Raw genomic sequence first — 12,080 nt, forward strand, 5'->3', positions numbered from 1 at the left:
AAAACAGAAGAGTTAGAACTATAGCACAGGAGACATGTGCCAGTTTTACATGGGAACAAAACTATTATTAATATAACACTTATGCAAATACCATCTTACTTTTGTGCAAGTACTGCTACCAGAAAGAAAGAAAAAAATAGCATGGACTTTTGTATCTATCAATCATAGTTCAAGAGCAGTTCCCTTACAGCTACAATGTATTTCATAATAAAAATTATACAGATTTTCTAAACATAACAGAAGAGTAATTATTTTTACTACTATTTATCACAAAAATATAACATAAACAGTATTTGGAAATACAGACAAGAACAAATTTATCTTAGATTTTAAAAAGATGATTTTTATTAAGCACAAACAGCTTTTAATACATTATCAATACAAATAGGAAAACATCTGTTTAATGAATTTGATATATCAAAGATTTGATGGGCAGGTTGCATACTGGCACAATAAAAATGATTTTTTTTTTAAGTATTTCAAATTAAAATTACAGGGTTACCACAGTCTACACTGCAGGAACTTTCCACACAGCCTATAATCACTACATCACCTGGGCATGGGGGAAGCAAAGAACTAGAGTTTCATAATATGGAACTTCTAACACTTTAATTAGCACCACTCAAAGCGTGCATCAGCTGTCTAACTAAGAAGCAGCTGACGGTCAGGTAAAGCTTTACAGCAAATTTCAGTGCAAAGKTTACAGTTCCTTTTCATACGATACTTGGAATCTATGGTTTCATAGCATGTTAAACAATTATGGCTTGACAGATGTACAGTATTAAGATGCTGAGAACATTTACTTTGAAAAAAAAAAGATGAGTTTTGTAATGGCTGTGAAATGCATTGTAATATATTATGCCAAATTGTGCAATATGCAAACAACATGCTGGATTACAAACTGAAGTCCTGTTATGAATTCATAGACAAGGTCAATATTAGCTCTCTGGGCTAGTAGCTTCTGGTTGTCTCAGTTGCTGCTTTTTCAGGCTAACTAACTTCATCTTCTCTCTAATGTGTTCTGCTGCAGAAGCCATATCACTTGGGCTCCCAAAGTACTGCTCAGACCTAAAAAAGACCCAGACCACAAGAAATTATCAGTGAAAAGCAAGACAGTACATGAACATACCTGTTAATTGTAGTAGAAAACAGAAGATAAGAAAAACAGCCACTTTTTCCTCTTGTCATTTAAAGTCACCTTTAAAGGTCTTTGGAGACTTAGTGATGAGATTTGACAGCAAATTTTGATGAAATTATCACAAATACTCAGTGAGCCTTTCATATCCAAAAGACTCTCTCAACAGAAGTTTGAGGRTGGTGAGGCACTGGAACAGGTTTCCTAGAGAAGCTGTGGCTGCCCCATCCCTAGAAGTGTTCAAGGCCAGGTTGGATGGAACTTCGAGCAACCTGGGTAGTGGAAGGTGCAGGATGATCTGTAATGTCCCTTCCAACCCAAACCATTCTGTGACTAGAACASCAAGGCACTATCCTATGAGTGCCACTAGATACTCCCCAACACTATTTTTTACSTCCCTCCTCTGGCTCTCCCCCAAGTCAGTCTGACAATTTTGCACATTGTGACAATCTATGATACCTGTCTCTACATGAACTCTGAGGCTATAAAACTGCTGCATTATTAAAGGATTCTTCACATTTTGAGACAGACACATGCTGTCAAATTATGCCATCTACCTCTTAAACTGAAAAGAGCACATGGCTGTGTAATTCAAAAATGATAAAGAATAGTGGAAATGTCAGGGAAACCACTAACCAAACTGTCAGCAAAGGGAAGATTTGAGTAGAATACATGTTTCAGAAGTACAGGTATTGAATCTAGTTACAAGCAGAGAAGCTGTAAATTTTTGRAAATGGTGGTAGGACAAAGGGCTTTCAGACAGGTGTGTGGGACAGAAAAGTCCACTACTTTTTAGAATTCCAAAAGTTGTTCTGCAGCCCAGACAGGAATGGACTCATTTGAGGAGGTCACTGGTCTGACTACAAAACTGCTGATGGATCACAGCATTTCCTGATAAAGAATAGAAGGCACGAGCAGGAGAGAGAACAGTGACCTGAACTTCCAAAAAGATTCTGGCAAAAGTCTGAAGAGGTGAACAGGCTGATGAAAATATGTGCCCCCCCGCCCCCCAGCATTTATGACATTTTGCATGTTCCTAAATTTCTAAAATGATTTTAAACAATGAGCAAACCCTTTGCAAATTGTTTGTTAAATGCTTCAAAACCAGAATACATAGGATGATGAGCAGGGGGTCCTGAGATACAGGGCAAATATGACACTGTTTCTGTGAAGGGGCATATGCAAAACTACTTAAATACCAAAGATGCCAGAAATAATGTTCAGGATTCAACAGCTGTTATTTTTACCAGGTCACTAAAATTTGCTATGCGAAAGTCATATAAAAATACTTCAACAAAACTTCTGGATCTAGTTTTGGGTTGGTTTTTTTTTTTTCATTTTGTTGTTTTGGTTTTTTTTTTTTCCCCACAGCTATAAAATCATCCACTATTTTCAAATACGCTATTGAAAGAACAGTAAAAATCACTACAAATTCAGGCCTGGGTCCATCTTCATGATTAGCATTCCTTATTGAAGGATCTACATTGAAGAAGCAATATGGTATTCTGGAAATCAGMTGACAATAAGTTTTCATGATCAGCTTCCTGCAACTGTATTTTTCAGATTGACTTTAGGTAACCCTTAATGCAATTGCTTGATATTAACTTGTAAGGTTTCAGCCTTTATTCAAAATACTGATTTCAGATCTTTTTCATTATGGTGTGGCATCCTACACACTACAGACTTGTTCCATGGCTTGGCTGTAACCCACACCAAAGTTAACTACAAACTCAGCACAACAATAGATATATTTGTTTTAATAAACACAGAGAAGTGAGTTTTATTATGGCTGCGATTTCAATTTGCCTTTGTAGCCCGAGAGAATTACAAATTTAAAATTAATATGAGTGGCTCTCGAGGGAAGTACTGTTTTGTTTACCAAATTAATCAAATGTAAATTTATCTTCAATATAGTGGCTTAAGACTTTGGATAGCTAGAATTGGAAATAAATCAAAATCCCACAATTCTCTTCTGGTATCTTTTTTCAGGGAGAAGAGATTGAGACTAGTCATTCTTCTGTTACTTCTGCACATTGTGCTGGTGTGCAAAGACTACATAAATCTAATAATCATTCAGTGGGAAAAAGCCACTACTTTAAGAGGGCAGTGCACTAATACTCAATAAAAATTCTTTCCCATATTTTCACAGATAGCAGGCAGGTCTGATTTTAAACTTTAAAAAACAACATCCACATTTTTTCAATTTCAGCAGWAAGCTTTCAGGATCCTTCTCCATGTCAGATTACTAGACAACTTTACCAAAAGCATTATTCCAAAGGCATTAGAAAAAACATTCTACATACCCATCAGGATAAACTATAGGCACTGTTAGTCTGTCCAACAGTGATTTCCCAACTGCTTCAATTTCGTCAAATTGCTCCATTTCGTTAAAAGCTTCAGGCTGCTCTGGACATTCCTGTAAAATCTGTTTAAAAAAAAAAGTACAAAAATAGAGAATACAGAACACAAGAGATAGCATATTGTTTTCTAAGTGTCATTAACTGGCAGAGTGAATATTCTTTTTGCATGTTCACTGCCATGTTTACATGAGCTCAACTGACATATTAATATAATKCAAGAAAAGAATACATTAAGGTCCATTAAGAAGACAGTTCACCACTGTAGTGGTGGGTCTACCTAGTGATAGGTCAGCACTGTAGTCTACCTAGACAATATTCGTGTAACAAATATAAAATGCATAAAAATAGTAACCTACCTCATCAAACATGTAAGACAGTCATATAAAGTGGAAAAWCCACAGTTAACAAAGAACCCCTTACAAGATGTTTCAAAACTAAAMTCCACATCTGGCACAGAACAGGTAGGACTAGAATAGCCTGAACACAAGTCTTCCCAGATGGGATTGTGACCCAACACTAGTACTCAAGTACTGTATTTTCTTCCACCTCTCCCTCTGCCACTTGTTTTTTTCCAAAGCAGCATGGAGATTAACAATCTGTTTTCCACACAGACTCATTAATATAAAAGGAGAACTATGCTTTTGAACAAGAGCATTGTTTTCTCAGCCATTAATTTATTTTTCTTTAAATTTAAGACTGCCTAAACCCATCAATTAACTACTGCAGTAATGAAGAATGCTCAGAATATGGATTGAGATATTCTGCTTTTTTATGAGTTTATAAACCACTGAAATTTAATTCGGTATCAGGTAAATCCCTGGAAGCATAGATGATATATTTCTGCTTTTGTGAACCTTCATCAACTCCCAATGCCTGCAAATTCAGAGTATCTTCCACTAATACAAATAAGAAATGAAAAAAAACCAAGGAGCATATAAATCAACTTTGAATCCATGCTCTCTTTCAGTGACAGAATTCATTTTACCATGTGCAAGACTGGGGTTTTTTTGCAGCTAAATGCAACTTCAATGTCAATATTTGAGATACATACCTTAACTGCTTTTTAAAACATATCACTTCACAGAAAGGTGGACAAGAAGGCCTGACCCCTCATGATCCACATTAAAAGGTCATTGTCTCAGATTCAAGCATTAGAAAATTCCCAACATTTCCCCCTTCAGCAAGYTGTTACTGAACAGCAATTATTCCTCATTACATTGTTGTTGACTGCTCATACTCTGCTGTGGCTTCTCACATCACTGGACTGGGTGCAGGAGTGAGACTTTTGGTTGCAGGAGTTTGAAAACCATACCCAAGATAGAGATATGTTCAAGAAAAAAAAAACACATTTCCACTCCCCCAGGTGGAAAATACAAGACAGAACAAGACAGCAGTGTGGAAACTGAARTGGTGAGAGCTGCCCTCATTTACAGTTTGTGAGGTTATCCCAACCAAAATCTACACAYCTTAAAGGGTAATTCACCTTTAATTCTCCCAAGAACTTAAATGGCCTGACAGCTTTGTATCGTACCTTGCACAAAGAAGTGTTCCTGGCTTTTATGAATTACAGTCTAAAAGACACAAAGAAATGCTTTATGATCAATTTCAGAGCTCCTATTTAGAGAGAGTTGTTCTCCTTTACATTAAGCAGGCCCTATATAAACACATGTACATGAATAATTATTACATTAAGTACTGAAGTTAATRGCTGGAAAAATACGCTTGAATTCTTCTTTCTGCCTCTTTTTTATATTTAGAAAGGGTAAACACACATTCTGGCAACTTCACTTTTCTTACGTTTTGTTTGCTTCAACTCAGGTAAGAAAATTTTCTTACAAAACACAACACTCACCTTTTCAGCAGTTGAATGAAATGCAACAGCTGTTTCCAGCCTGTGTACTCTTTCTTCAGAAGTCACTGTAAACTGTTTCCACACTCTGTTCAGTCTGGGAAGGGTGTCCCCTGAGGACCTTGACGTGCATCGCAAGGACTGGCATAGCACAACAGTCGCCTGCAATAACTGCCTCCCATAATCATAAGTACTCTAAAATTGGAGGGGATGGGAAAGAAGGTGCATGTAAAAACTCTGCACTTAACTTGGGAGCAAAATAATATCTTAAAGCAACAACAGACATGTTTATGGAAGTTCTAGGTTCACAAAGTACACTGAACTAATCTGGTCTACTAGAAAATGTTGATGAGGTATAAACAAAATTGTAATGACCAAACAGTGCTTTCACTCTCATAAAAAAATCAAATATCCCCTACTGTCTAGCATTCACGTTGGCAAAAGAAGAGAGCTTCCGAGAAACTCTGAATAGCTGTTAGGATCTTACAAGGGATACTTGGTTTCCACTGCTGAGACAACTGTTCCACTCACTTCACTGTCAGCAYGTCTGTGGTCACCCAGCATCCAGGTGCACTGAGGCACATCATTCTTAACAGCAAATGACCCTTTAGTCATCACCAACTCTTATTCATCAAAAGAGAAAATCAGTTCCAGTGCAACAAGTGGAATTAGAAAACACCACATCTGTTAATTAACAAGTCCAAATTGTACACTCCTACAAGCAGTAAACACCTGACAAAGCACCTGTAAAAGGCCCAGCTTGTCAGAAGTTTAAAGACTGTTGTAAATATGTGTTTCACAAACGCCAATGAATTTTGGTTGGTTGCTTGCATTGCCTATGTGAAGGTTAACTAAGGCAGTAAACTTGCAGCATTGCTGCTCTAGATGGAACTGCARCGTGTCATTAGGCCCACTGCCAATTTCAGCAATCAATTTCTTCAGTTAAGCATTGAGGCAAACCAGTAAGACCAGTGACAGCTCTTCAATGACTGTCCACACAGATATTGATTGTAATTAGGAGATGATCTGAAACTGCACAAACCCCACATTGCTAAAACAAAAAATACAACATTTCACCTGTGCAACATCAACAAATTTTCGATGTTTCTCCAGTAAAACTTTTGTTTCTTGAGCATCATCTCCCAGACGGATGTGTGTCTTCAGCAGAGCATCCAACAGTTCACTTAACCATTCTACCGCCTTAAAAATAAGCCAGAAGAATAAAAACTAAGGAACTAATATATTAAAAAGAAATTATTCCAGAAGGGTGATGTAACTTCAGTAATAGAATATTTTTTTGATACAGAGAAAAGCTAAATGAGCTATTGCAAGCTGGTAGATCCTGCATGCAATCACCAAATATACTATTTTCAGACATTGCTATATCCTTTATTTTCACTTATATATTCACTTAATAAAACTCCACTTGAAAGACATAAAAATAATACTGTAAAACTACCAGTCCCCACAAATTTAATCAGTGGACTACTACAAAGATCAGAATGATGAAATTCTAGTTATTGCCATACCTGAGCAGCATCCTCTTCACATTTAAATAACTGCACCATCTGAAGCATCTTCAGTCGCCGCACRTCCACCATATCCTCACACCTTGAACAGCAGCATAGAAAGATTCATCAACACATGCGCAGAAGACACAAAACTCTGACAACAATGTTTTTGAGTGAGAAACATTAAGATACAAGTGTTCATGAAAAGGTGATCAAAGCTGCTTAGCTTGGCCAAAATACATAATGCCTCATAGATCAATAAGAAACTTGCCATAAATAGAACGGAGCACTACAAATTACCAAAATCTGATCCTGATACAGCTAAACTGGAGGCAGCAACACCAGAGACAGCTACAAAGTCTTGCAGCAGCATTGTAAGTTCCTTACTTTGCTGTACTGGAAACTCTGCCACATAGAGGCTTAGGTGGCTAAGTCAGACTTTATCCTAATGAAGTTCAGGTGAAAGTTGGCTTCAACCTGACATAACTCTGAATTGGACTATTTATTGTGGGCAGTGTTTTCTTGATGAATACAATGAGGACTGTTTAAAAGATAACCCATTTTTCCATTTTTCTTTTTAGCTACATAAAGATGGAATGATGYCCTTTGCTATACTTGTCAGGAAGCATTTCAAAATCTAAATTGACACAAAAACTCACCCTAATTATCTTGTTCTAATTTGAACACAGTTTGCAGCTCTTTCTCCAGCATTGAAAAAAAAAACTATTGATAGTTCTTCTCTTTCCACAGTAAGACCTAAGCTAATACATTTAGCAGAATGCTTTCCACTTCAATTTCAGAGTCTACCAAGTAGACAGCAAGACTCACGCTCCTGGCTCAGTGCAAATGGAATGACTAACATCAACAACAGTCAGCTTTATAAGCAAATGCAAAAGACTGTGTGCGTGATTTTTTCCAAACTGGTTACAAACATAAGCACTTCCAAAGAACAGTTTGTTAGCATGCTGTGTTTTGTTATATGTCCTGTAATGCTTACAGAAAGGAAATCGGCTGCTTTAGTAATGCAGGAAAGCAGTTTATGGGTTCCAAAAGCATAACTAARGCAGCAAAATGTCCCCAAAATAAACATTACAACACATGTGTATGTAAATAACAAAAAACATTCAACAGAACTTGGAAAAAAGAATTAAATGTTGGAAAAAATACTATTACAAGCTATTGAGAGATACCTTAGTCCTTATACTTTTTTGTCTCCCACCCAGGCCAAAGAACCTTGTYCAATCATTCACCATCTGAAAGCTGCTTCATACCTTTGTCTGGAAATTTTATTGATGTTTTAGTCTTCTAATTGACTTCCCACAATTCTATAACCCTTCTGAGAAAAGCGACCAGAATTGTGTAACACAAAACAGAAATGAACATAGTGACAGTTTTTCATTCCTTTCCCAACAATTCTTAGCATTCTACTYGATTTTCCATGTATGATTGAACACCAAAGCAGTTTTTGCAAGTTTTCAAATGTTTATCTTTCAGTYCATAGCTTATTCAGAGTCCATTACTGCGTATATAAACTCTTTCCTTCCCCCATGTACATCTCTTTTCTCAGTATTGAATTCCAGCTGCCATTTTATTGCACAGCAACATGTCCTCTGTAGCTTTTTGCAGCTGGCCCTCTACACACAAGTGTTGCTTGAGTTAACAGGGTTCAGAGGGCATACTTAAAACAATATTTTCTCTAAGCACTACCAAAACACATGGTTTGKTACACTAAGCTCCCTAAGAAAACAAGTTATGAATAGTAGAATTAATTTGTAAAATGGGCAATTTGATGCTCACTAGGCCTTGCCTAGAGGCACCTTTCTGCTCAGCCAATGCCCTCGAACTTCAGCCCCTTTCTGTGGACAGTATCTCATTGTCTCAGGGGCTCCAGCAGAAACACTGGCATCTAACTCACACTGCTGAGTAGAACAAAAAAGGCAGTACTACAGACAATCTACATGCAGTTCTACTACAGCTTTAATTTARAATAGTCAAAGAAATTTTGGAGGAAGGAGATGAAGGCAAAATCCAGCCTCCTTACAATCCAACTCTCTCCAATGTTTTTCTCAACCACAACTTCATCCCCTACTCTATAATTTTCCAACACTCACAAAACCCCACACTATGAAAACTGAAYTCTGTGCCTTCAATTTGGACTCTGTTCTTTCCAATAGCATCTCATTTGTCTTACTATCTTTAGGAATGAAAACACCATACTAAAAGGATAGAGCTTATGAAAAAGAGGATAAACCAATCTGTTTAGTATGTAATTTTACAGCCATCACTGCTATTGTAGTTGTATTATACTTCCATCTCAAACTGCTAACATAGAAAAGATGCTTCTTGCATATTTTCATAAATCATTTCATAAATCATTTCATAAATCATTTCATAAATCATAAATATTTTCATAAAAAGGAATGCATTATTTTTGAGCATTTATAAGTATAGGAAAGCATTCAAATACTCTGTCCAGTACCAAAATAAAAAAGGTGTTTGGTTTTAGGAACAACAGATTAGCCAGGGAAGTTGCTGTCCCATTCAAATATACTACAAACATAAATTACAGTTGTATTACATCCCTTAACTGAAGATAAAATGAAATGGTCTCTTGGAAACAAACAAAATTGTATACGAAGTGACAKGGTAACACGCAAAAACCTTAATGACTAGAACTGTTGCTCTTACCTTTGTTTTCTAAGCTGCATATCTTCCATGACTCCTTGGATATGGTCCACATTTTCTTTGTTTTCAATGGTCACATCTTTCCCATAGGCCCATGATGCCTGGTTAGATATCTGATCAAGAAGACTTTGACCTTTCTCACGCAAGCCCTGCAAGCCTGAGTCTAACAAGACAAAAAAAGGTCAATGGTCACTCATAAATTTGATGGCATTTTTTCCTCAGTGGAGAGAGATAAAACACAACAGAATCATACAYGGATGAAGACTAGAACCTGGAAAATGAAAAGGACATTACTGTGTCGTTCATTGCCCTTTYCAATTGAAGTCTGAGTGAGCATTTGTCTGTATTAACAGAGAACTAAGGCTTTGCTATTTTATGACCTAGCAGATAACAGGAAAAGGAATAAAAGTTGACAATGAGTCAGCTTCTCAGCACATAAATAGCTAATTAATGTCTTTCATCCACAGTTACACAGTTCCTAAAATATTTATCACTGCTAAGCAGTTGTAGCCTAAGTGTTCTTCCACTGCTGGCATAAGTTACTGCTTTCTAATACATCTGATATGGCTGATACAGTTTTCTACACTGAAATTTGCCAACTATTGAAATCTACTGTTACATCTATTATTTGGCATCTCTATCATCTGTTTTCCTAAAGGAATATCTCATTTATACATTGAACTGCTCCATTCCAATCATAACTACTTCCACCATAAATGATTTTGCTTTGCAGCTCTTTCTCCCACAACTTAATGAACTTAATGAACAAGCTCCCTTCCAACTGCAATAATCAATTCCATGTGCTTGAGAGTGTAACAATTTCAATTTGCCATTTATTAACACACTCATTCAAAGCTACTGCAAAACAGTACAAGCATTCTAAAACGGAGTGGATAAAACCTTAATCATCAAGGGGTCAGTTCTGGAGACAAAAAGATCATCTAAGCACTAYAATCCCAAGACACTAAGGAAGATTAATGGGGGAAAGAAGTTTCTTTACAGATTAAATGCTTGATAATGGCATATAACAAATACATATGTTAAACATTAAGCATTTAAAACAAGACAATTCTAGATCATTTCCCCAGACAGAACTACTATACAGTAGATGGCATAAGCCAGCCTGAAGTAGTTCAGTGGGACATTACATAATGAGAAATCAGAAGAGCTAAGTTTTTTTTTTTCCCTGCTTTTTTGGTGATACTTTTAAAGAGATTACTGTTTGTTCTACTGTAATTCATTCACTAAAATGTGTGCACCTGAAATACAGAAATATCTTGCTTACCAACACTTTTCAGTTTTTCTTCCAATAGTTTTAATGTTTGTTGAATTGATGCTCCATCTGCTGGCGCTACATCCACACACAACATTCCTAGYAAACCATCCAGTTGCTGAGACAACTAAAATGTAAGAACAACATAAAATGCTGATATTTAAAATGAAGTTTGAGCTTCAGATGGTTGGGTCTACAAACTTCTACATCTTTGGAAATTTGTCATTTTTGAATKTCTCTTTGCAGCTACAGGAAAGGAAAGTCAAGATGAAAGAGAAACAACCCATCTGCCTTGTAGAATTCCAAGTGCATGCATCCCTAGATGGTGGGAGAGGGGAGAGTAGGAAGCCAAGATTCTACTTGTTTTTAAGGAAAGTATAGGAAAGGTATATACCATTAAAAAACCCCAAACCTATGAAAAGTATACCAAATTCYAGTTCAATTAATGCATATGCCTCTAATTAAAAAAAAGGGCAGAAAAATAACTTTTCTACTAGTAACTTTTTTATTTCAAGCACTACTGAAATGTAAGGCATTACAAAGTACCTTCCTCCTAAAAAAGGGAGAAGCAATTTTCTCAGTTTTTCAATTACAGTAAATTATTACTTACAGCATTCTCCAAGTGACATTTTATTTCCCCTCACCTCCCTGAATATTTTCCAATGTATTAAACATTTACAGTACTAAGACACTAATATACTGACAAGTGAGCCTGTGAAAATCAAAGAGACACTTACATCCTGGGCAACACTGTGGAATTCAAGTGCTGCTTGTAACAGGTTCTGCCTGAATTCCAGCTGACTGGCYTGCCTGTAACACACATCACTCAGCTGTTGCTGCAATGCTTTCAATTCCACAAGGTCCTCCTCATCCCCTGCATTTAGAAGAGCTGCTATCTGCTGATTAAGCTCAACATAAACAGCAAACCACTCCTAGAAACACAAGAAAATGAAGAATTAAAAACACCAGATACGATTTKATTTCTCTTAAATGGCATACTTCCAACCACAGGCTAAAAGAAATCAGATTGAAAAAAGAATTGCTACAGATTGCACAGAGAAAGAAAAAATATTCCTGATTTCAAATCAACTCTCAATAAAGTGCTTAGTATGTGTTMATATACGCATTGTAGTATAAAAATTAAGTGCAGAAAGATAGGAAGAGTATAAGGCATGGCTCCTAGTCCCAGCAGATATTTCMATGAAAAGAGGAATTCCACCATTTTTAAACAAATTTCTAGTGCTTAAATGTCTGTAGTGATCTACTT

At 36.5% G+C, this 12,080-nt stretch overlaps 1 protein-coding gene across 4 annotated transcripts in view; it reads right to left on the reverse strand.

Moving 5' to 3' along the window:
* Positions 1-331: 331 nt before the first annotated feature.
* Positions 332-12,080, reverse strand: part of SESTD1 (SEC14 and spectrin domain containing 1) — a 49,443-nt gene continuing 37,694 nt past the window's right edge. For all 4 annotated transcript variants that reach the window (XM_057363735.1, XM_057363736.1, XM_057363733.1 and 1 more), the window contains 8 exons: positions 11,551-11,745; positions 10,826-10,940; positions 9,544-9,703; positions 6,874-6,955; positions 6,422-6,544; positions 5,348-5,539; positions 3,439-3,560; positions 332-1,068 (listed from right to left, as the gene is read on the reverse strand). In XM_057363735.1, the coding sequence (XP_057219718.1) occupies positions 939-1,068; positions 3,439-3,560; positions 5,348-5,539; positions 6,422-6,544; positions 6,874-6,955; positions 9,544-9,703; positions 10,826-10,940; positions 11,551-11,745 (1,119 nt within the window). In that variant the 3' untranslated portion in view covers positions 332-938. The remainder of the gene's footprint in view (positions 1,069-3,438; positions 3,561-5,347; positions 5,540-6,421; positions 6,545-6,873; positions 6,956-9,543; positions 9,704-10,825; positions 10,941-11,550; positions 11,746-12,080) is intronic.

Source organism: Malurus melanocephalus, unplaced genomic scaffold, assembly GCF_030028575.1.
Source record: "Malurus melanocephalus ecotype Western Australia unplaced genomic scaffold, MMel_1.1 scaffold_30, whole genome shotgun sequence".
NCBI classification, from domain to species: Eukaryota; Metazoa; Chordata; class Aves; order Passeriformes; family Maluridae; genus Malurus; species Malurus melanocephalus.